Source organism: Rhipicephalus microplus, unplaced genomic scaffold (genome assembly GCF_043290135.1).
Source record: "Rhipicephalus microplus isolate Deutch F79 unplaced genomic scaffold, USDA_Rmic scaffold_14, whole genome shotgun sequence".
NCBI lineage: Eukaryota > Metazoa > Arthropoda > Arachnida > Ixodida > Ixodidae > Rhipicephalus > Rhipicephalus microplus.
This window is the reverse complement of record NW_027464587.1, coordinates 8449908-8476431: the sequence shown is the minus strand read 5'-3', so window position 1 is coordinate 8476431 and position 26524 is coordinate 8449908. Positions and strand designations below refer to the sequence as shown.

General features: G+C 46.4%; 1 protein-coding gene and 1 pseudogene across 2 annotated transcripts in view; one reads left to right on the top strand and one right to left on the bottom strand.

Moving 5' to 3' along the window:
* Fnta (farnesyl transferase alpha) overlaps positions 1-25092 on the bottom strand; it is a 97792-nt gene extending 72700 nt beyond the window's left edge. The window contains exons 1-2 of one of the 2 annotated variants that reach the window (XM_075882831.1): positions 24563-25092; positions 7719-7958 (exon numbers count right to left, since the gene is read on the bottom strand). In XM_075882831.1, coding sequence (XP_075738946.1) covers positions 7719-7958; positions 24563-24892 — 570 coding nt within the window. In that variant the 5' untranslated portion in view covers positions 24893-25092. The remainder of the gene's footprint in view (positions 1-7718; positions 7959-24562) is intronic. The other variant, XM_037432363.2, reaches the window with a different exon arrangement.
* Positions 4458-5846, top strand: LOC119181182 (uncharacterized; annotated as a pseudogene).
* Positions 25093-26524: the final 1432 nt, after the last annotated feature.

Below are 26524 nucleotides of genomic sequence, written 5' to 3'. Positions count from 1 at the left end.
GTCCTTGGGGAGCGCGCGCTTCGCCCAATCCCAGCTGCGCGCCTCAGCCGCGGGAAACTTGAAAGCTCTCGCGAGCCCTCCAATCATGAGCGGCTTGCTCCTCTCCTGCGCTGCCGCCGGCGACGCAGGTGGCGGGGAAAGAAAGAGCAAGAATTCACAAACAAAACAACACCAAAATGGCGGCGCTCCGTCGAGCGGTCGAGAAACTGCGATCACGCCAAGTTGGGGTATTTTGAGCGCTCGCGCGCCGCTCGAGGGCCGCCGCGGCATGTTCTAAACTTTATTTCAAATGGTTTCGCGATGAATTAGACGTTGATATTTACAGAAAAGGTAGTTTATGACACATACTGCCCGAATATGTGGTTTGCCAAAAATCGACTTTTTCGCGATTTTTCGGTTTTCAAAGGCCGCGTCCCCCCTTAAGAGAAAATTTGTGACCAGTCGACTTGGTGAAGTCGATTAGTTTTTTCCGGGTGGCGCGTGTAGCCTTGCAGAAATCCTCACAGATTGATGTATTTGTGTCACGAAACTTAGACTTCTGAGACAAAACACTATCTTTAGTTTTGGAAGAAGTGAAACGTGCTATCACGGGCCTAGTTTTATGCCGCGAAAACGTTCCTAGCCTGTGAGCACGCACGATAGCATCGTCGGGTAGCTGCAAGTTTAACGTAGAGGTAAGAATCAATCGGACCTTTTCTTCAGAATCGGCCCAAGTTTCTGACGCTGAATCTTCAATTCTGTAGAAAATCAGGTTCTCACGATGAGACCTATCCTCGAACTCATCCAGACGTGCTCGGAGCGAAGCCTGTTCACTTCGAACGGCGGTGGCTATCATTTCCTGCACGTGAGAGCCGTCTAGAAATTCTTCACACGAATCGACTCGTTTTTCTAGATCAGTTAGCCGAGTGGTCAAATCTAACACTTTGGACTCAAGTAACTTTTGGTTTTCTTTCACTTCGTCTATGGATTTAATGAGGGTGTCATGCCGTTGGTCAAGGTGTTTTGTTAAATCTTGAATAGCCAGAAGAACGTCACTGCTCTGTTTGCTAGGGTCTTGTTTCGGGGGACCAGGGTTGAGCTCGACGTCTCCACTGACCAACAACATCTTAGCAACAAAAACACACTCCACAACGGAGCAGATAAGAACACTTGGGCATGGGAACAGCAGCAGAAAGAGGTTGTTTGAGCGTTTAGAAAAAAGGGGTGGGGCGGGACCAACCTGAACAAAAAGACAAAGGGGGTTGTCAGCCGCCGGCATCACTGCTGCGATCCAATGCCCACTGAAGGGTGAAGGGTTCCACCAGCCGGTTATATGGTCCGTCTGCCTTGATGACGATGTCACACTGGCTTCTTCTGCGTAGTAGGGTTTCAATGTTGCGTAAGGCGGCCAACCATGGTCGACGCAAGGTGACGAGTCAAACAAGGGACATGCGTCGATCTCAGGAGGCAGTCGCAGTCGATCCGCGCAGGTAGCAGGGCCCGTTCCAAGGATTGCAGCCAGCTGAACAAAAAGACAAAGGGGGTTGTCAGCCGCCGGCATCACTGCTGCGATCCAATGCCCACTGAAGGGCGAAGGGTTCCGCCAGCCGGTTATATGGTCCGTCTGCCTTGATGACGATGTCACACTGGCTTCTGCGTAGTAGGGTTTCAATGTTGCGTAAGGCGGCCAATCATGGTCGACGCAAGGTGACGAGTCAAACAAGGGACATGCGTCGATCTCAGGAGGCAGTCGCAGTCGATCCGCGCAGGCAGCAGGGCACGTTCCAAGGATTGCAGCCAGCTGAACAAAAAGACAAAGGGGGTTGTCAGCCGCCGGCACACTGCTGCGATCCAATGCCCACTCCAATGCCCACTTCTTTCGTACTCCTATACGTCACTGCGTGTTACGGCGGACGGCAGCAGCCGAGTGAGCCAACAGTATGACAGTGGGAGCTCCCGAGATAGTTTCGCTGTAAATGTGAAGGCGGTGGTGGCTGCACGCGCTGTCGGCATTGGGCATGCGCAATTGTCGAGATTTTGCTCCATTATTGGACTCCCAAAGCCAATGCACCACCGAGGATTTTTTTCGATAGCAAAGAAGGTGCACATCGCTGCCATGGCAGCTAAGAGTGAAAACTTGCGCCGATCCAGAGAGTTGACGAAAGAAGTAGCAGGCGAAACTGATGTGGCTGTTATGTTCGACGGCACTTGGCAGAAGAGAGGCCACAAAAGCCACAACGGGATTGGCACAGTTATCTCCTTAGATACTGGCCTCTGCTTAGACTTCGAGGTCATATCAAATTACTGCCTGACATGCAGTAGGCACAAGGATATGGGCCCAGACGAGGAAGTGTGGCAGGCATTCCATGGCCCAGTCTGTGAAAAAAATGCAGACTGTTCCTCCCATGCCATGGAAACGGAGGCTGCAATGCGCATTTGGCAGAGAACATTGACTTATGACACCCTACTGCATTTCATGTCATTCTTGAGTGAGGGTGACAGCAAAGCATATAGTGCAGTTGCAGAGTCAAAAGTCTATGGTGCTGTCAATATAGAAAAAGAAGACTGCACTAATCATGTGGCCAAGAGACTTGGCACCGCGCTACGGAAGTTGCATGTGCCATTACTACGAGGGCAGCAAATGAAAGAGCCAGCCATTCAGAAGCTCCAAACATACTATCAGATTGCCATAACAAGCAACAGGGGGAGTGTACGGTATATGTACACTGCAGTATGGGCTTCGTACTTCCACTCATGCTCTACTGACAATGCTGGCAGCCACAAGTTTTGCCCTGCAGGAACAGAGTCGTGGTGCAAACACCAACGCGCTGAAGCACTTGGTGAACCTGCACCACGCCACACACCTCTCCTGACAAAAGCACAGGGATTGGCTGTGTCGCCCATTTATAAGCGGCTAACGGATGAGAAGCTCCTTGCTCGATGCATCAAAGGGAAAACCCAGAATGCATCGGAATCCCTGAACAGCAAAATTTGGCTACTTTGCCCCAAGACTAAGTTTGTCTCCCGAACGGTTGTCGAGACTGCCGCAGCTATGGCACTCCTGTGGTTCAACAAGGGTCATGCTACTTTCGAGCACATCCTGGAAGAGCTCAACATACTGCCATCTAGAGATCTAGTTACTTTCAGTGATTCCCGCGATGCGAGGCGCATCAAGAGAATGTCCGAGCGTCTGACAGCAGAAGCAAGGGCCCACCGTCGTCGTGGAGTGAAAAGGGCACGGCTAGAAGAAAGTGCTCGCAAGGACCGTGAAGGCACAACCTATGCTGCAGGACAGTTCTAGTAACTTGCAGTGCTTTTCAAAGTTCTGTTGAACATTATGGCCAAAGATTATGCATTTCTAACAACTCTGTGATAAAAAAAAAAAAAGGTTTCAAACTTTCAAATGCGTTTTTCTCCTTTTGCAGTTTTGTGTGATCTGTGCTTCTTATACACGCTAGTTCGTATACTTAGAATTGTCATACCTCTATGAAATTTTGCACATAGCATGATGAAGGCCCATAGAGTGCAAGTATCTATTCAGATTGTCAGTGCTGCTTGATTATGTTTTTCAAAAAATACATAACATTGAAAGCCCTTGGCAACTAGAGTCATAGTAAATTTTTCTATTTTATTATTGTATTTCACCTTTTTACACACAACATTTATATAGTTTTTTGCACTCTACAGTTCCAAAGGATCATAGTCAGCTATATCTGCATGCTTTATCTCAAATTTTTATAGGTCAGAATTCTTGCATAACAGTGGCCATAATTTTGCAGTATCTGACCTGCAGAAAGAAAACCAAGCAATCTACATGAAAATAAATGACATATTTGAAAAAAGGAGAAAAAGCTCTATTAGCATGCCCATTTGTGTTAAATTCAGACTCTTATTAAAGAAAATCGTTTTTCGAGTAGCATCTCCCCTTAAGTAGTAGTTGCACAAGACTTTCCTGCAAGCGCGGTGGCTTCCAAGGCCACCACGAGAGGTATATAAAGGGGTCTTTAGTAGCTCAAAAAACGCAGTCGCCAACCGGCTGTCCACTCAGGAGGACCTCAAGCGGACACTAAAGACGCCTTCGGTAAGACACTTTTTTTACTTAATTATACTATACCCTGAATTGTTGCTTTTTTGCTCTTTGAATAGAGACCATGGCAGAATCACGTAAACGTCAGCATGATGAACAAGAAGACGAGGTACCGCTATATTACCAATTGGAAGTGCTTTTTGGTGACGCCGTCTATATTCCCAGGGACAAACTACAGAGTTTATTGGTTCGAGCCACGAGAACCGTGCCTATGACATTAATGAAACCATGGCGACACTTGCGGAGTCTGATCGAGACGTGGGAGAAGTATCAAATTCAAACGTGCCCGAACCAGGATCAGGGTCTAGAGGAGATGGAAAAAGTTTACAATCCCCTCCACGCTGGGCATTGCAGTTACACTCAGTTCCAAAACGAAGAAAGCTTGTGCACGATGTGTTTCCCGCTCGAGACGACGCAGAAGCTCAGACAATTTGTAATGACATTGTCAGAAGATTCGAACAAGGACCCACCCAGTACGGAGTCGCAGCCGTCGCACTCCACACACGAGGAACCTCTCTACCACACGTCCACGTCCTACACAACTGCAGCTGGAGCAACGGCACATGCCGATGTGTTATTTTCGCTGGCTTCGTCAGACGACCAAATCGCTCGTCAATTTCGTCTACAAACGCCAGCGCATGGGGCCTCTACAATCTCGTCCAATCTCAATAGTCAGCCCCGACTGTTGAAATACCTTAAAGTGGGAGGAAGCGATTGGGGTCGCGACATTAGAAATAAAGTTTTGGGACAATTCCAAGGTCCTGGACACGAGCCCGGCCGAGTTTTGCAAATACTGCACCCGAAACTTCCGCATTCAGTTGCATGTGACGGCGCCCATGGAGGTCAGACGAGCGGTGCAGACGCTGACAAAGTATGCGCAAGAAAGGGTACAAAGTGCCGAAAACGTGCAAAAGGAGCGTCGGAAGAATCCATCTACGACTGGCTACGCGAAAACCCCGTATCGCCGTTGAGCAACATTGTGCACACCCCCAAGTGGCTGGCGGACCCGGTCTTTCAGTTTATTCGCCTGGACGACAAGCGCCTTCAACGAGCCATCCAAGTGTTTAATGATGAGATGTGTTCGTACTCCACCCTCGACTTCATTGAAATGTACAAGAACACGCAGCCACTCTTTGACGCCCCACATGGCGACCTCGCTACCTTTTACATGAATGTGCCCGCGTCGTTTGATGCCGTGATGGAACTTTTAAACTTTCAGTTTCACAGCATCCACGAGGAAGTGTCGGCCTTTGTCAACAACTTGTACAGCCTGGTCGAGAAGGCGATCCCCCAAAAAAAATTGCACGGAAATTGTGTCCCCTCCGAGTGCAGGCAAAAACTTTTTTTTCGATCCTGTTCTTACGTTTTACATCAACCGCAGTACCATTTGCAACTTTAACCGCTACACTAGCTTTCCACTACAGGACACTGTGGGCCGTCGCATCCTGGTATGGAACGAGCCAAACTGTGAGTCATCCGCTTTCGACACTGTCAAAAAAATTTTTGGTGGTGACGTAGACTCGGTGGCTGTCAAGTACACTGCTGACCAGACCATCTCCAGGACACCCGTCATTGTGCTCTCAAACAACGAGGTGTTTCCAGATGACGACGCCTTAAACCACCGCGTGTGGCGCTACAAGTGGCGGGCGTGTCCTCCACTGAAGAAATACAACAAGAAAATTCACCCGATGGCCCTGGTGCTCCTTTTTGATACGTTTGTCATGGAAGAAACATACGTCGGCACGCGTCAGCTTGATCAATAAACAGTTTTTCAACCTAACATCCAGAGTACTTGGTCAATCAACAACGACAAGCGCGACAGCTGTCAGTCAGTCAGTTCAGTCAGTCACAGTCAGTCAGTTCAGTCAGTCAGTTCAGTCAGTCAGTTCAGTCAGTCAGTTCAGTCAGTTAGCCAGCCAGTTCAGTTCAAGGCCAGTTCAAGGCCCCCGCTCGTAGCCACTGGATGGCTACGAGCGGGGGCCTTCAGAAATCAAAATGGAGACTTAGAATCTCACTTAGCAATACAGGTAGGTGAAAGAATAGCTCTATAAAATGATGTGTTTATGAAATTACTTTTGTACTGGCATGCAAAGTTTTCTATGTTCGTGCATGGCTTGAATAGATAACATTGTCACCTCTTAGACATACTGAACGCTGATTTTTTCAGTGACATGTAAATCATCAGTAATAAATATAGAGCATGTGCATATACACCCCCAGCTCAGGGGACGAAAATATGGTGTGGCACATCACAAACTCCCTTATGCAAACTACAGCATGCACACTGCATTTTCAAGACCCATGCGGGTCTTGAAAATGCAGCGTGCAAAAGGTCGCGTGCAAAAAGCCGCCCGCGCTCGGCGCCAAGCTCGTCACGATGCGCCGACACGTACTTCTCTATCACGTGTACTTTGCCCCATGGATGGATGCCTGTGCGCGCGCGCTTATCCTTTGGTATAGGAATCGTGTGCCTTCGGCTTTCACTGAAACGAAAGCGTTCGTTCCTGGGTCCACAAATGTCCCTTCTGTCTCTGCACAGGCCCCTTTTGCGAAAACAGCGTGCTTTTCATACATAGTGAGGTATAACAAATGGGACACTTGTTAGTTCGTTCTCATCTGTACCTGCGATTACGTACCGTACATCGTTTTTGTTTAAACAGCACGTTTCATGTTGAGCGGTAAACGCTGTCAGTTCTCTCTCGTCCTGCGAGTATCATTTTCGTGCGTCATTTGTGTGTGAGCAGCGCGCTGCACGTTTCGATATGCTTGCCGTTCTCAGCGTTACATGCCAAGTTGTTGCTGTCGCATTTATTGCTTCGCCCTTACGACGAAACTGTAACTTTTTTTTTATTTGTTTACGTATTTACTGCATTTAACCTACCACTGCATGCCCTCGGAGCTCGTAGATCGCTATCGCGTCGCCGCGACCGCGGTTTTGTGTGCAGCGGCTGCAGCAAGCGGTAGTTCATTTTACAATCCCCATGCACTTGGCTACGCACGCGCCTTCAAAACTAAGTCGTTTTATGCCATCTACGATAGCATCTGCCGCAGGTTTGTCCGCAGAGTTTGCAGAAAGCAGCCTTGCTTTGACTGGTTGAGCGTACACTTTCGGGGTTCTCTCAGTTACGTCGTCGCCATACAATCTTGTCAAGAGCGACCACGGTTTTGTTCTCAGCGGTTGTCGCAACGACAATCACACGCACTGTAGTGCGCCGGTCGCACGTGTACTTTCGAAGCCTCGAGTGCGCTGCTGTCGGCCTTCATTGGACGGTTTCCGTACTAAAGTTCGTATCACCCGCCGCGATTAGGAAATGTGTTCGGAACATTCGAATTGAGGCCCAATGAACATAGTAAAATTTGGCTGGGGAATTTAATAATTCGTATCTGCCGTGGTTTCGCATCACTGAGATTATACTGTACGTTTACATGAACGTCTCTTATACTCATTTATAATAAAATGGGGTAGGTTGGAAAAGCCTGGAGCGGATTTGGCTGCTTTTTTGTCAATGGAGCCAGATCAGGCACAGAAATTTCGATTCCCGGGAGATTTTCATGACAATCGTACAACCGGAAAAAACGGCCGAAATCCGGGAGTCTCTCGGCCAATCCGGGAGACTTGGCAGGTATGCATTATTCTGCGCTATAATACTACCGTGTGGCTGATGACAAAGAAGCGCTGGTTCCAGGCCGAGTTGTTGCGCACGTCGTTGCTGAGCAGCTGCGTGGTGAAGTCCAGCTCTCGGTCCCACAGCCCAAACTCGGCCACGGCCCACTGGCGGTGCTGCCAGGCGTGGTAGTTCTTGGGGTCCATGTTCAGGATGGCCTCCGTGAAGGCCTTCTCCCGAGAGCCATCCTGGAGCCACTCGACCACGACGCGACGGTGGTGCCACACCTGCATCAACACACCGCATCCTTCTTGTCATGAGCCAGCAAGTCACATCTCATGCCCATGTAGAGCTGGACTACACTGGCGCCATCTCCCTACTATTGTGGTTCATCAAGGCATTTGCTACACAACTTTTGAAAAATGAGGACTAAAAAAGCCGAGAAAAGTATAGATGGTGGTATTCATGGCGCAAATGTGGGGAAGCTAAAGTGCACGAAAACATGACTTTCCACTGGCAGGGACCAAACACGCGACCTTCGACATGCCCCTGTCCACTTTTCATGGCGTAATATATAGTTGAACTCCTTAATCAGAGACATGCACCAGGGAGCAATTCTTGTCTTTTACATGAAGTGTCTCTTATAGGCAGGATACTGATGTGGTCGGGGGTCTACCCAGAGGACTGGAGCTAGCCGATGTCTCAAGGGGATGTTGAGGAGGGAAGCCCAAAGCTGCTAACAGTAATTTTTATTTAAATTATTTACAGGTAGCCTGTTACTACATGATCGGGGCAGCATCATGGAAGCTTTCGGTGGAAGCTTGATAGGTGCCTCTGGGAGCTTTTAGGGAGCATCTCGGCGCTTGCGTTTCATGCCATGGTCATCCCAGGATTCCCTGCAGGAAAAGACAATAGAAGCCAGGACAGTCCAATGAAAATTGTCATCTTCACCTCTGGCCCCAAAAGGGAAAGATAAAATGCCACCCCCTTCCCAACCCAGGAAAGAGGGAAGATGCACGCCCGTTCGTCCTATGGCGAGGGAGAAAACACTGCACAACGTGCATGAAACAACACAACGTGAAAACGTTGAGCCCTACATGCAAATCAACTTGGTAATCCGTTGCAGTAAAGAGTGTGCAGCACCAGGCAGACCATGGGAAATGCACAGGAACGCGAATCTAAGATGCTTGGCTCATTGTCTGGGGCACCTTTACGTACAAAGCAAGTCACCTTGACGATCAACAGCTCTTCCTAATTCATCAGTTGTTCAGGCGTGTTCAAAGGATTTTATGAGAGGTGCCGATGGCCCTAGATGATTCGAAGAATGACTTTTGTGTTGCCGCCACTCTTGGTGCATCTCTGGGAGCGCTGACCCATAATGAATGAGGGTAGGCTCAGCCGCAATGTCGCCCGCATTCAAGCAGAGCCAAACCAGAAGGGCGGTCATAACAGTACCATATACGCATCTACTGATGAACTACTTTTTGATGCAGGCACGCGGGTGTCTCTTATGCTCATTTGTCTCTTACATCAGTGCTTCTTATAAAGGGGTTCATCTGTATCTGCATTTAAACCTGAAAGGGTCAGCCAGCACACCATGATGACAAGTGTGGAACAGACAATTTCTGCTAGCTGGCATCACGAAATGCGTGACTTTTGAATAACTTTTTTTTCCCAGCCACATATGCCCTCTCATGTCAAACTCATTTGACCTCCAACCAGCCACAACACTTTTATCCCAGTGAATGTCACTTGGCCCTTTCTTTTGGAAAACTAATGGCTGCCACATACTTTTGCTGGTTCAGCACATGAAGTCGCTCATCAAACAAGGGTGCCCGGACAGTTGGACAAGTTCCTTTCCTTGTCAAAGTTGCCAGCAAAGGGAGGGCAAGCAGGGACAGGAAGAACACTGCTCTTGCGATCATCACATCCCTGGAAACTTTCGGGTGCACGTAAGAATATATAAGATTGTATGCCTAAACACCAAAATTTGAGTTGTACGCAAATATATCTTAGAGATATGAGTGGACAACAACACCAGTCATCGCATCTCTTCGTTACCATTCTGGAAATGTGTGGCTCATTACTGTGCTGTTTAGGGCACGCAGGCCACTACAAGGGAGGTTTTGGTGGCATAGCAAGTTTGCATGCCTGATGGGAAACATTTAGGAGCTCATAGGAAAAGGTCTTATGATCATGGTTGGAAATAAGTTATTCTTGTGACGTTATTGACTGAGGCCTATTCGGCATAGCTTATGAAGCAGCAGAACAACTTTTTGGAAGCTGTCCCACCGTTTCAAGCATAAATCATCAAGCTGGAGCAGTATGTGCAATAGAAAACCAGCCCAGCCCAGGTGACGTGTCCAAAATTCACACGTGGCCCCACCAAACGAGTAGCTTGAAAAGTCCTCGTAGAACAGGGCAACTGGGTCCCGTTGAAAGGCTTACGAACCGATGCACGACATGTTATGAGCTATGTCACCTCTTCTGCCGTGATTTTTTTGTTTCTGCAAAATTTACAGCACAGAACTTCATGATTATGCACATTGTTCTTAGCAACAGATCAGGAGCTGCGACTGAAGAGCAGACTGGTGTAGCGAACGAGCAGTGATGCCACTGGTAAACTTTCAGTACAGCTTCAGCAGTGTCGTGTTCGTGAAAGATTACTTTTGCGGCAGTGTGCTGCCAAAAGGATGTAAGCTCTGCGTAGAAAATTATGATTACGGTGTGGAGAAAACTGCTGCAGCAACTCACATTCCGAGGCAAATGCCGCTCTCAAGCCTAACAAGCATCGTACAACAAAAATGTACAGGTAAGTGTGTGTTGGAATTGTACATGAAAGAGCTCAGCTTGGTGTGCTGCTGCACATTGTTTTGTTGCTTTCATTGATAATTATTATCTCAACCTAACTGATTTGGCCAAGTGGAAGCTCATCTGACCGTCTTTTATGTAATCTGCAATTACAGCTTTCATGACATCTTAACTCATAGCGAGATGCCATTTCGTTTCGCGCTTTTGTTTTCAATGTTTTGAACAGTGTTAGAAGCAGAACACTCGTGCATAATCAGTAGATAAAGTTGTCGTAGTTCATCAACTCAGAGGTGTACAATAAGTCAACTCACTGATCGTAAGATACAGTGTGATACCGATATGTGTGGAAGGTAAGGAGCTACGTCAAGCCGCACCTGAGCGGCTTTTTTTCCCTTCTCCGCAGCCACATTTATATTTACACATGTGTGAAATACAGATTTGATTCAATTGCGCTTTTCATCTTGGTATTACAAACATTGTATTCAAATTTTTTTAATTTTTCAAATACATTCGGAATAGATTTCAGGGCTAAAAGCTGCGGTCTGCAGCTTGATAGAGGCCGGAAACCAAAATTGCGAATAAAGGCACATGTGCCACCTTATCTTGATATACACGCTTGCTGAATAGAAACATATCAGATAAAACATGTAATAAATCATCAGAATAAATAAGGGAAAAATAAGTGAGATAAGTGTAAACACTCAATATGGAATATATTAATTAAGCATAGAAAGGAACTGTATCTTATTCGTACAAAGATGCGAGAAAAACAACAGGCTACACCTATTTATTCTAGGCACACGTGCACCGTTTGTATAAGTACTAACAGCAGATAACAAACAGGTGGCTACAGCTCTCGTAGCGGGTGCAGGTAAGAAGCCGTTTTGTTTTGCGATGTGGTGCTTCGAACCGTGTCCATCCAATCAGTATTCATCTTCGTAGCTGACAGCGTAGTGGGAGGTGTCCACGTCTAACCGGACTCGCAAGGTTAGCGCGAGGGGAAATCGCACACATCGCAGAGACGTACTTTGGGTAAATTATGCCGACTGGCCGTCATCAACAGACCGATTAGAAGCTTCAGGTCGGCCGTCTAAACCTGACACGTTAGTAAAGAAGCTCATTGAGAATCTTTTTGGAGCTAGGCATAAAAGGCTCTTGTGCCTTGCGTTTGCAAGATACTATGTGCGCAAAAGGTGGTGAATGGCTTTGCTTACTTGATCCGTTTCAGTATTGCCTTCTTGCTTACATGTTTAGAACCATGTATGTGACATTTTATGGAAATTAAATGCACAATTCGAAGCACGATTTGACATACCAAAGCCTTTATGTGACATACCAAAGTTTTGTTGTGTTCTACAGATCCAGCGTTGTCCCCGCTGTTTCTCGTATGGCCTCGGCGGGAATGAGTAAAAGATGTTTGGGTGATACGCCTTTTCTGTGTGGCGCTGTACGTCACTAGTACCTTTGTTTTCCGCATTTTGGGGGGGGGGGGGGGCGCACTTCCCCGCATTCAGCCGCGGTAGCCATCACCGTCCTACTAGCCGTATCGCAACAAGGCCGCCAAGGCAGCGCAACGTGTCAGCACGAACTCCAGTGCTGGTAACCAGAACACCTACCTAAAATTAAAAAAAATGAGGCCACTGCACTTCGCTTTTCTGCAGACAGTCTCAAGTTTCTTGGCAGCTCGGGTCACAAAAAAAATATTGACTTCACAAATGTAAGCGACTCTGGCCTTCCCAGAGGCATTAGTTACAATATACTGGAAGCACACACAACCTGCCTACCTCTTTTATGTACTTCATCATAAACTATTCAAAATAACTATTCTGATCATGTCTAAGCTTTCTGTACAAACAAGAGGTTTGCTGTGCGGAGAACTGCCTGTTGTCATGTTTTGTCGACAAAATTATCAGGGTCTCACTTCATGAATGATGAGCCAAGTTTCACACTCTCGTGACCATCAATGAGTAAAGTCATGATATTTTATAACAAAATGGCCAATCATCCCCAACAAGTGGTCTCACGCAAAAGCAATAAGGACGGTACTCGTCATACTTTTGTTTCTTGACACTACATAGCCTCACTTGGGACATTTGTGTCATGACTTTCCTTTATTAGCATTTTTCTTTATATTGCCATGCCGTGAAGCCACCTTTAAGCTATCTTTTCTTGCACGATTAGTGAAGTAAAAGAACTCCAGTGAATAGAAAGAATGATACGATTTCATTTGAGAAAAAACAAAAACTATAAAAATTGACAGAAAAAAAGTTTTCAGCGACTTTTGCATGCTTTTCTTTTAGTTCCGAAAGAGTTATTAACTGCTTCTTTGTGCCCGAAATTTAACCCATGCTCCATGAAATTTGCGGTAATGGGAGAGTATGTATTAACTTTTGACAAGCTACTTAACAGGTATTGTTGCCGTAGCATAGAAGCTCAGACCAGACACACTTACATACCGGGACACCACGCTTCCTGTGCGAAATCCGAAAACCCACTGCAGCATGCGCTGCTAATAATAAAGTCTGTCTTTTGTGCAGCATTCAAACTTAGACATCCTGCATAAAATCTTTTAAAAGTAGACGGGGTCAAACCACACTGGAGCTTTTCTTAAACAAATGAAATGAACGGCTTTGCATACTGCTCGCTGTAGTTAACTTGTCTGTCTTTTATTTTTTTAATACTGCAACTTCATGAGTGTTATTGCAAAAGTAGGGTAGAAAAAGAAATGAAAGAGGCCACTCCCCACAAAAAAAAAAATATCAGGGGCTCCATGATTCGATGGGTCAAGGGATTAACTGTATTTAATTAGTATGTCAGTTCTGGTGTATAAGAGTGTGAAAACTCCAGATCCTTTTTTTGTGAAGCCATGGCCTCCAAGCTTGTGCACCAGCAGATTTCTCTCTGGTCGTTCTAATCGCACGAAGAGAGCGTAATTTTAGAAGTGGGCATGGCCCACTCCACCTCCACACTCGCCGCTGTCGGTTGGAAAGGCTGCCGGGCTGTTGGCACGGCTTGCATGAGGAGAGAAAAAAATAGTTTTGCACTTTTACATGATCTTCCACTGATCTGTAAATGTCAGGTGAAGGTGTATACAAGGCATTGTGCACACTTGTATGATGAAATGTGCTTTTTTGTTTTTTGCATGTGTGTGCGCAGTAGATATGCAACTTGTAATTGCGAGCACTTATAATTACGATGTCTCTGTAAGAGATCCGCATGAGCTGGAAATGCACCGTACCTCAAAGTTTTTAGGCTGTACAGTATAAGCGCATTGGCGAAGGAGAACTAAAATGAGAACGGATACTAATAGGGGTTGCAGCGTGAGCACGAAGATGCTGAAAGGAAAGCTTCAAAAAGGAACAACACGAGCGCTGACTACCAACTGATCTTATTTTTCACAGCACACAAGTTCATATAACCGACCGTAACAGGTAAAATCTTTCAACAAGCGAATGTGAGTACTAAGACATAGTTCGGGGTGATAAAAACGAAGGCAGAGTGATAACAAGCTAACCTTTATCCAAAAGCACAAATTATTTTTCATGCAATGCAACAAAGGCTGGCCGCGCATTTGTCATCAAATTTCCTAATATTTTTTTCATTTGTTTAGTACATACTGCAGTCCGTAGACCAAGCAATACGCTGCAGCGATTTCGCATCTTCATTTGTCCTTATGGCTCTCAACACACTTTTAGCCTGAAATTGAGGCTCGCACCCGTAATTTTTAGAGAGCATTACAAGCTTAGAACTTATCCCTTTGCATAAATCCTTCTTATGCTCTCAGAACCTTTTATTTATGCAAGGTCCAGTTTGTCCTATATAACTGCGACCACCCGTTAAAGAAAGGCTGTACACCACACTCATTTATAATTTTAATTTATTTGCATGTTTTACGGCACATGCCCAACTTATTTACATTCCACTGAGACGTTCATCCGTAAACCTGCAAATCCGACCCACTTTGCACGAGGCTGATAAAACCACATCTACACCATATTTCGATCCTTCAAGCCATGAGATATTACTTGGGCATGGAACGTGATTGAGCCATGCCAATGCGCTTATGTGCGATTGTGACAATGACGAAGACTAGGCGATGGGGTTCATGGTGATTGATTCGGCTCGTTGCACTCGTTGACACTAGCTTGACGACTGCAACCGTTGCGCCAATGTCAACGAGTGGAACATGCACCGAAAGCCCTTCGGCGTGTCTACTTTTACCTTGAGGACTCTGTGCGCACTTGGTTCGAAACCACGAAGCAGTTTGATAACCTGGCTAGAGTTTTGCACCCAGTTGTAGAATACCTTCAAAAGCTCTGACCAAAAGGAGCAAGCGGAACGTCTCCTCAATTCCCAAAATCAGCACGAACGAGAGTTGCCATGTTCATTGAGGACATGTCGCTACTGTTCAGGCGAGCCGACTCCTCAATGATGGAAGAGAATAAAGTTCGCCTAGTGATGTGGGGAGTGAAAGAGCAGTTGTTCGCAGGACTAGGGCCCAACCCTACCAGCACTGTAGCGTATTTCCTCCACGAAGCCACAACGATGGAGAGAATGCTAACGCAACGTTCGTCTCAGTATGAGCGTCCTGGCAGTCTTTCATCGGTGTCATCGACCCTGGCAACGCCTGATGTCACGACTATAAGAGACCTCACCAAGCTCGTGCGCAGTATTGTGCACGAAGAGATGCAAAAGCTCCACGCGGTGTCTTTTCAGCCCGATGTTGCTGCTCTAACAGATGTCGTCCACGAAGAGTTCTGGCAGCTGGTACAACCCATGATAGCTCTGCGCTCAGCCGAAGTCTAACCTATGATGGCCCCGCGTCCAGCCGTAGCTCCGCTATTAATGTACGCTGAAGCGTTACTAACTCCTGCACCAGCGTTGGGCTATCTGTCCCGTCCATCTACCCTGCAGACGGTGCCGTCGTTCTACTCAGGACCACCACAGTATGGCAACCCACCACTTGTACGGAAATCCAGTGTGTGGCGTGCTTCAGACAACCGGCCTCTCCGTTATCACTGCGGTGAACCAGGTCACATCTACCATGACTGCGCATACCGGCACATGGGTCTTCCTGGCTTTCGTCCGGATGCTCGTCGACCCAGAAATGCCAGCAATGGTGAGCGGCCCCATGCTATCGCCGAGTACTTGGAAAGCCAGCAGTCCCCAACCCTTCCGCGTCACCAATCTTGCTCACCGTCTCCACGGGACTCCACGTCACCATGTCAACAATCGACCTTTGCGGACATTCTTGCAGGACAATCCCCTCGGTTCGCGAGCCTGCACCGGGGAAACTAAGAACAGCGACCTCTGAGGGTAAGGCCACTGTTGATCGACCATTACAAGACCCTTCCCCGAACTGCCTGCCGACATCCGACGACATCCTTTCGCCGACGTATGCCATCGACGACAAACGTGTCTCTGCTCGCATCTCTGTTCTTGTAGACAACCACCCGGTAACCGCTCTGGTAGACATGAGCGCTGATTATTCCGTGATAAGCACTAAACTTATCGCACAACTGCGAAAGGTAACGTCACCTTGGGGACATGGACCCAACCTCCGGACTGCAGGAGGTCACCCATTCACACCGCATGGCTCCAAATTCATGAGTTGACATAGATTGCTTCCTTCGTTGTATTGCACAAATGCTCGCAAAACATAATTCTCGGAATAGATTTCCTCCACGAGCATGGAGCCATTATTAACCTTCGCGACCTGCTTATAACATTCTCTGACGACTATACACCCAGACAAAAGGATACAGCTGCGCAGAACACAGCACTTTGAATTGCTGACGACACCATCGCACTTCCGCCGCGAGCCATTATGTTGGTAACTGTTGAGGGCGACTGTGACAACAATAGTAGTGGTATCGCCGAAACTAACGTCTCGGTGCTCTTGGCTCAGCAAATTTGTGTCATCCAATCGAAACGTCGGAGGGCTCGGCTTTTGATCACGAATTTCAGGGACGAGCACCAACACTTGGCAAAGCGAACAGGGATCGCGAACTTCGAGGCCATTGATGACGAAGCATGTTCTACTATCGCTCCAATTGCCACTACTGCCGAATGTGACACTGCATTGACCAGTACAGTTGACATGAATTGCCAGCTATCCTCTGCACAGCAGGAGCGGATACACATGATTTTACGCACGTGCAGTGATGCCTTGCATTCATTTCCAACATCAAACAGACCCCAAACGTGAAGAACCACATTATAACGGGCCCTACCAAACGGCCTGTACGACAGCACGCCGCAAAACGACAGCACGTGTTGCAAAAATAACAAGAGGCGGTACGTTTTCAGGTGAAACAGATGCTCGACGATGACGTCATCTAGCCCTCGTACAGTCCATAGGCCTCGCCGGTCTTACTCGTTAAAATGAAAGACGGCCCTCTTCGATTTTGCGTGGATTAGTGGAAACTCAACAAAGTGACGAAGAAAGACGTCTACTCTCTCCCACACATAGATGACTCACTGGATCAACTTCGACATGCCCAATATTTTCCATCAATGGATTTGTGCAGCAGCTACTGGCAGATCGAGACTGATGAACGCTACAGGAAAAAACAGCGTTCATATCCTCCAACGGCCTCTACGAATTTAAGTGCTATCGTTTGGATTGTGCTCTGCACGGGCAACATTCCAAAAGATGATGGACACCGTGCTGTCCTATCTAAAGTGGGATTCCTGCCTCGTCTATTTAGACAACGTGGTTGTTTTTCCCCGAAAATTTGACTAACATTCAAAGCAACTTCAGTACGTCTTCGTCGTTATTAGATTCGCAGGCCTATCACTAAAACTGGAGAAGTGTCATTTCAGTTACGAGAAACTGAAGTTCCTCGGCCACCTTGTCAACTAGGATGGCATTCGACCAGACCCTGAAAAGACAATGGCTTTTGCTGCTTTTACCCCACCTTCGAACAAACGGGACGTGCGCCAATTTTTGGGTCTCTGCGGATACTATAGGTGCTTTGTGCAGAACTTCGCTAACATCGCTGATCCCCTTACCCGCTTAGCGAAGGAGGATACTTCTTTTGTATGGGGTCCGATGTAGAGAGCCATTTTTTTCGAGCTTCAACAGTGCCTTCATACTGAGCCCTTACTAAGGGAATTTGATGAAGATGTCGCTACCGAACTGCTCACTGACGCAAGCAACATCGGTCTTCGTGCAGTGCTCATCCAGTGGCAACACTGTGCCGAGCGTCTTATAGCTTATGCTAGTCGCATTCTGTCATCTGCAGAAATTAAGTACTCGACCACGAAGAATGAATGCCTTGCTGTTATTTGAGCGATATAAAAGTTGCAACCGTATCTGTATGGCCGTACATTCGGAGTCGTTACGGACCATCATGCCCTCTGTTGGGTCGCCAATCTCAAAGACCCTTCAGGGCGCCTCGTGAGGTGAAGCTTGCGTCTTGAATAATTTGATGTCACAGTCGTCTACAAGTCTGGCTGCGGGCACACTCATGCCGATTGCCTTTCACGCGCTCCCCTTGCAACGACATCAAGCGATGATGATACTGATGGCCGTTTTCTTTGCGCGGACAGTGAATCTGACTTGGCTCAACAACAGCAAAATGATTCCGAGCTAGGACAACTTATCAAATACCTTGACAGCCACAGCTCGAGTCCATCACGGGCATTAGCACATTCAGAGCCATTTTGTCTCTGAAAAACATCCTCAACAAAAATAACTTCGTACCTTATGCAACTGAATACCTGCTCATCGATCCATCAGGGCTATGTGCTGACATTTTATGCAACGATGAGCCTTCCTCCGGCCCCGTAGGATTCGCACGTGTCCTTGCATGCATTTGGACTCACTACTGCTGGCCAAAGCTCACCCAAGATGTCAAGCATTACGTTAAAACGTGTAACCATAGCCACCACTGTAAAGACCCACCTGTGCGCCCTGCTGGTTTAATAAAGCCTGTTACACCACCATCACAACCACTTAAACCAATCGGCATAAACTTGCTTAGGCCCTTTCCGAAGTCAGATGATGGCAATCACTGGTTTATAGTCGCTACTGACTATTTAACAAGGTACTGCGAAACAAAAGCCCTACAACGAGGCACTGCCAATGAGATTGCGTATTCTTTCATGAACAACATCGTCCTCCCCCATGGAGCATCAACAGTTGTTGTCACTGACCATGGAACAGTCTATACAGCCCTTCTGATGCAAGACATCATGAGGCTTAGTGAAACCGCTCATCGCAAAAGGGCCGCATACTATCCACAAACCAATGATCTGGCAGAGAGACTAAACAAGGTGCTCGCTGACATGTTATCCATGTACGTCTGCCATGATCTCAAAAACTGGCATAACATTTTGCCATGCGCAAAGTTCACTTACGACAGTGCAGTTCAAGAAACTACAGGTTTCACTTTTTTCCGATCGCTTCACGACTGAGAAGCAATTACGATGCTGGCTGCCATGCTCTTACCTGACATGACCGATACTACTACTGATGCGAACGACTTTATCCGTATCACCGACACAGCGCGCAAGCTTGCACTCGAGCGGATCCGAAAACAACAATGCACAGAATTGTAGAGGTACAGCTCTCGTAATCGTCAAGTTATTTGCCAACCCGATGATCTGGTGTGGCTGTGGATTTCCATTTGCCGAAGGAACCGCCCGGAAAAGTTACTTCCCTGATACTTCGGTCCTTATAGAGTACTACGGGGCCTCAATGATGTCAAATACAAAGTCCTGCTTGAAGACACAGCTCGGTGATCTCGACGTTTCCAGCAGGCAGACATTGTTCATGTGTCACAGATGAAGTCACACTACCCCCAAACCACCTGACACTACTTCATCATGTGTCTTTGTGCGTGTTCGTGATTACTTCCACTTTTGATCAGCATTGAGCATCAGTACGATACTATTTTTTGGAAGGGAGGTGATGCCACAGGCATGGAATGAGATTGAGCCATGCCAATGCGTGTATGTGCCACTGTGACAAAGAAGACGGGGCGATGGGCTAATGTTCATGGTGATCGGTGCGGCTCGACGTCCAGTGCTGCTGCTCCTGTCAGCAGACGTTGTGTTCTATCCGTAATCACGTGATAATATATTATGAAAATAAGAAACTAAAGCCTCTTTCTTGCTTCTCTTGCCTTTGTTTTATTTTCTAAAGCAATTTTTTACAAGAAAAGACACATTTAAGCGATCCCGTCTGTCTACACTGTCATTCACCTTATGCAGGCATAACTTGGATAGGCTCGCACTTATAGCCGACGAAGCAATATTTACCAGTTTCTTGTGGCTGGAAGCATCGTTTAGCTTCATAGTTGATATTTCTGGAAAACGTGATTTGGAAATATTCTGATATTATTATCCGAGAAACACAATTCGTGTTGGGGAACTTTACAAGTGCACCACTATGTGCTATGAAAGCACCTATAGCACGCTCGATTCCCTATTTTTTACAGAAAGAAAAATTATACAGTCGTCCACATATCTCAAAGCGATTCGCACAAAACCTTCGAGAACCGGGGCAACCCTTGAACCTATTCACACACCCGTGCACTGTCTACAAACAGACCCACCCCACAACACAAAAGTGGAATCCAAATAGAAAAAGTTCCATGAAACAAGTGACACTGATGCCACATTTATTCACGAAGACTTATTCCCGGTTATCTTTAGTTATACATTCTTCAACATACTGTAACAAGGTGCTCTGAGAAGTAGAGTAATAAAAACAAACAACGTTGATAAGGGACACAGAGTAGGATTATGATCTTTGAGGTACCTGACTACCACTTGTGAATTACAGATGTGGTAGGGACATTCAATTACTAAACTAGACAGCTTTTATCCATTTTTTTTTTTCACTATCAAGCCAGAACAACCACTGCATGCCTCTGCGTCTCTGAAAGGGAAACCAGGCAGAGGCCTTTGGGAGGTTACCTGCAGAAATAACCCTCTAGTCTAGTAATTAAAGACCCCTACCATGTGTGTAATTCACAACAGGTCATCAGGTACCTCAAGGACCAGACTTTCGAGTTTTTTTTAGAGGGGCCAGCATTCAAGATGAGATAAAGACTGTTCACAGAAAGGAGCTGTCGAGTGTGCAGGGGCCGAAACAAGAGAGACGTCCACAGTAAAACTCGGGCGACCATGGATGAGAAAAAATGGAGAAAAGCGGGCAGTGCATTGAGCATCCATATTATAAGCGAATGTCATGGAAGGCAGGATTGCATTGTGTGGTTGGCATGGATGTACGTGGCAATCATGTTTGAGAGCATCCGATTGAAGCGTTCTGTCAATCGGTTGATCTATGGCTGGCAACTAGATGTGAACAGTGTTGGGCGCGCACAAAAGTTGGTTAACAACAGAAGAAAGAAAGACCCCGATCATTCAGGAGATCATGTGGGGCTCTATGGCACAAAAAGATGTAGGGGAGGAAGAAATCCAAGACTTCAGGGGCAGTCCCAGATTGTAGAGAAGCTGTTTACGCCTAGCGGGTAAGGTGGTGAACAGCCGTAACAATCCAGCGATTCTCATTCGACGTTACAGAAAGAGGGCCATACAAGTAGATTCCTACGACTTCAAAAGGCAAGGCAATTAAACCACTCAATGTAAGTGTACCACAGGGGAGCATTCTTGGTCCTTTTTGTCGTCGTTCTTTATATTAACGACATGTTAACTTTGATCATACGGCAAAACATATACTATATGCCGATGATACCAGTCTCTTTTTTACTGGCTTGGGCGTTGCATGTCTTTCGGACCGGTCATATGAAGCACTTCATTCCATTCATTTGTGGGCTACTAACAATGATGTAAAGCTAAACATCAGTAAAACTGAGGCTGTTTTGTTTCACTTGTGAAACAAATTCTGTGCAGCCCCCTAATTAGTGCTCAATAATTCTGAAGTAGAAGTTATGAACACTTTCAAAACACTAGGCGTATTTTTCTTGAGTAACTTGTCCTGAGATGATCCCATAAATTACTGGCTGAAAAAGCTGTCCAAGGTAATTGGCCTCATGACGCCGACATTGCTTTACCCTCTCTCTTTCAACCAACTATATTTTATACAATGCTATATTAACCTTTACTCTGACCTATGGCGCGCTGGTCTGGGAGAGGACAACACAAGAAAATATTTAAAAACTTCTCTTACTTTAAAAATGCGCAATACGCATACGGCCCTTACTTAAGTCACTCAAAGGACATGTTCGAAAAGCTAAAAATTGCAAGCATACAAAACATTTACAATTTCAGATTACTTGGACAACACAAGTTGGAAACAATAAAGAAAATTTTTTTTCTAGATATATTGGTGAAAAAGAATGACCCTGCATACCACACATGCCATCCTGAGATATGGACAGTTTGAAAATGGCACATGACTTATGGAAAGCAAATGCTCAGATACACATTACCTACACTACTATATGAACTTGCCAGAGATGGTACGGAGGTAGCTTCAATGACTCTGAATCAGTTATGCAATATTTATGAGCAACTGTGATTTCCTTTTTTTTTTTCAGTGTACTACATATGCTTGTTGCTTTTATTTACAATTTAGTGAATTTGTAATAGCTTTGATACGTACAGATTAAAGTGTCAACTACTAAAAATTGCAATATAGAAAAGTTCTTGTAGTTCTGATGCATATATATGGGTTTTCCTTTATTGATGTCTATGTGCACAGTGACAGTTACGCTTAAGTGTAGGGCTCTCTCAGTGAAGGAAGCTTTCAAGCTGGACAGGGCAGTGCTTGCATTGAATCTAGAAAATATGTAAAAACTGGATGTTTCCCCTTGGCGGAGCAGCAGAAAGAAAGGACACCAAAGATGAGACACAAAAAAACACTTGCTATCAAATGATTCTTTATTCCTGAGAATAAAGAGGGAAAAGTCTAAAGATACCAAGAAAAAAAAAGGCATTCCCCTGATATGACTTTGTTCTTAGGAATAGTTGCTACTTGTCTGTGCATCCTTGGTGTCTTGCCCTTTGTTGCGCTCTTCCGCAATTAAATGGCCCAGCTTACCATGCTTCCGAATATATTAGTGCGAAGTAAGGGTGACTGCATCTCCCTTGGTGTAATGACGAGGGAGTTCAACAGAGTTTGCGGCTGCTCGTGTCACAGGGGCATTATTCAGAACGATGAGAAAATCAGCACTACAGCAGTTGCATAAGAAAATTACAGCGACACCAACTTGGTGCTAAGTAAAATTTGAACTTGGCAACTAATGCCGTAGTTCTCAGTAGCAGTCCTGCCCTGCCATTAAATCCCAAGCAGGTGCCTCTCTCTCTTTGTCAGGAAATTTTGATTGATTGATATGTGGGGTTTAACGTCCCAAAACCACTATATGATAATGAGAGACGCCGTAGTGGAGGGCTCCGGAAATTTAGACCACCTGGGGTTCTTTAACGTGCACCCAAATCTGAGCACACGGCCCTACAACATTTCCGCCTCCATCTGAAATGCAGCCGCCGCAGCCGGGACTCGAACCCGCGCCCTGCGGGTCAGCAGCCGAGTACCATAGCCACTAGACCACCGCGGCGGGGCATGTCAGGAAATTTTAAATATGTGACCTCTCCCACCATTTTCAGTTTTATTCCCTGCTTGTATTTGCCCAACAAGGGAAAAACTGTTGTGTTCAATTAAGGATTTCATCAGAAACACAGGTATGCATCCTCTGGTCTTGTGCCATCATCTTGAATTTTCAGCCACAAATAAGCATGCCCCCCCCCCCCCCCCCCACTTTAAACCTCCTCAGACTATCGGGCGCTTGCTAAAGATTTTACGGTATTGTGTTGTGCTATCAAAGTAAGTGTGCAGTCCTGCAGCAGCTCAACATTATCTTCGCAACTGTGGTCTCTCCTCTCCAGTGGAAACTATTCTGCCGGTGACTATCTTTCTGCAGACCTAGTTTCTTGGCTCATTTTAACTATAAAAGGTGCCAGAAATGTTCTTCCCTTTCCTAGAAACATTCTGGATGCAAAATCAAATATTTGTAGCAAAACTTGAGTGCTTCTTCACGCTAGTCACCAAAATTAGTGAGTCCGGCAAATCTTAGACATACGTCATAAAATATATTATTAACACACAACAAATGACTAGAAACGCCCCTTGTACCATGACGAGTAAAGCAGAAATGGTTCAGGTTGTAACTGAAATCGCCTAAAGTGTTCACATACTTTCATCAGAAGCCTCGTTCAGTATATAAGAAACGCTTGACATTTTAAAGAATGCCTGGCATCAGAGTGGCCAAACATGCAAGTACAGCTTTAAATTCTGCAATGAGATGGTGATAGGCCAGATGTGACATCGTTGCTGACACAAGCTTACCTAGCCATTTTGTACAGGTTGTTTTCATAACTCAGCCGATTCTGTTAGCCAGGCCTATGAGCCGAGGTTTGTCTCTGTATTCAGCGTCTGTTGTGGACCCATGGGAAAGTCATATGTTCAGGATTAGGACAAGCAGGTGCGACCAATGCATTCATGCAACCTCCTGGTCTGGCAACCGCCTTTGTCAAGTGCGGAGCCACTAAAGTATTACTTACAAGACTGCTGCCAGCATAAAGTCCGTTTCTGTATGTTTGTTACGAAAACTCAGCTTCATGTTAACATTGTTCCAGGTGTTTGGCAGCACTGTCGTACCACGACTGTCTATCTGAGTGCTTAAAAAATTTCACATGTTTACGTGCTTTTGCCTCTAGCATCTATTGCCCTTACCACTCTCCGGAGACGTGGTACTGAACCTCAATTCGGTTGCCAGAGGGAGGTAAAAGCGAAAGTTCTGGTCCATTTATGACATTCTTCGCAGACCAGAGCAGAGGGAGACACGCTCGTTTTCGCCGATGAAGTGAAGAAGCAACAGCGCCAGCCTTCGCCACTTTACTTCAGATGGTGCTCGCCAAAGCGAACTTGATCAACGTCTTGGGCCTGCATATTCGGCTGACGTCATGCCAAGAATGATCGCGCACACAAGGCGGTATGTCGCGGTGTACCGTCAGAGCTGTCGCAGATTTAGCGTGCACAGCTTTTGGTATATATATGAGCCATGTTTTTGCGCTCGATCACACCAAATTAGTTATTTCCGAGTACCTGATAGTTCTTGGGGTTCTCCTCGATGACAGCGTGGATGTAGCCAAGCTCGGAAGCCAGGTCTACAGCCAGATCCTTGAGCAGGAGTCGGCGATAGTGCCACACCGTGTAGTTGGACGGGTTCACCGAGGCGGCATCCGTGACCAGCTCCAGTGCCCGCTCGCTGCGCTCGTTGGAGCGCAAAACGGCGCGGAAGTAGTCAAATATATCGAGGAACTGCTCCGAGTATGCGATGCGCACCACCGGACGCTCACCGTCGTCTTGGGAGACAGGCGTCACGTCTTTCCATTCGGGCCGATCCCGGTACAACACCCACTTGTCATCTGCCATAGAGTTTCACACAGTAGTAATACTGTGTGTGTAATACCAACAACTACACTATGATAATACCAGAGAGCAGAGAGAAATCTGGCGCTGCGATTGTTGAACCCCCAGGTAGTGACTGCTACGACCCACGTTACTAGACTGGCAGTGTTTCGGCACAGAACACCATTACACTACCCAACGCCTCCTCCAGATAGATGCCTGAGGAATGGCTCGCGCTCCCAGTATGTGTTCTGTGGCGGAGTTGGCCTGCCTTCAGTTTTAAACGAGCTCCGCGCGGTGGCGCTCGCGACTGACACTATCGCGTATCTGAGGGAACACGAAATATACGTGACGACCAAAGGTAACAGGAATGCAGCAGTCATGAAAAATAGGGCACTGTGGAATTACAATAGGTATGATGTTGTGAGAGGAATATGGAAAGGGGTCATGGTTCCTGGGCTGACGTTCGGCAATGCGGTCTTGTGCATGAGATCAGAAGTTCAAGCAAGATTAGAAATTAAGCAACGTGGAATAGGTAGGCTTGCTTTAGGAGCTCACGGGAATACACCAAATCAGGGAGTACAAGGTGATATGGGATGGACCTCATTTGAGGGCAGGGAAGCTAGCAGCAAGATAAAATTTGAGAAGCCATTGAGAGAAATAGGGGAAGAGCGTTGGGCTAGGAAGGTTTTCAGCTACTTGTACATGAAGAATGTCGATACAAAATGGAGGAAGCGAACCAGGAAGCTGACTGGTAAATACTTAGAAAACAGCAGGTGGCCAAACCAAAAAGAACTATCGGTTAAGAAGAAAGTGAAGGAAACGGAGACTGACATGTGGAGAATGGGCATGATAAAGAAGTCCGCACTAGAGATCTATCGAACGTTTAAGCAGGAAATTGCCAAGGAAAGGATCTATGATAATACTCGGGGTAGTTCTCTACTGTTTGAGGCCAGAACGGGAGTACTGCGAACCAAGACATATCGGGCCAAATACGAAGGGGTAGACAAAGTATGCAGTGCGTGTGGAGAGGAAGAAGAAACTGCCGAACACTTGATAATGTTCTGTAAAGGGCTTCAGCCTATAGCTCAGGATGATGGCGCAGAGTTTTTCAAAGCACTGGGGTTTAGGGACCGGGAGGGCAAAATAGACTTTAAACAAGTAGACTTAACTAGAAGGAGGTTATCTGATTGGTGGCTAAAGTCAAGGCACGAGTGAAAATTAAACTCTTCACTGCAAAGTACGAATCCTCAAACTCACTTTTTAAGGAAAAAATAAATGAATATAGTTTTGAGTTCATTAAGTATTACGGCTTGGTGGCGCTAGCCACCGCCCGATCTAAAGGGAACAGCCATATCCATCCATCCATTCATCCATCACTTCAGGTTCAGTTCGGGCTGTAGAGGCGGATGGACGCGTTTTTTGAGCGCTCCGGATCGACTGCGCAGATAAGTGTTTTTGCATGTTTTGAGCTTGTCTTTATAATTATAAGGCAGCGGTTGAAATATTCGTAGCACTTATTTTATGGTACGGCTTTTTCGGGGGCCAGTCACCAGGTATTTATTAGTTAGTGCGGGTGCGTGTGTTTGAAAATTTTTTGTTGTTTTTTTTTCTTTTGCCACCCCGTGGGGGAGGTGCGCGTACATTGAACACGCA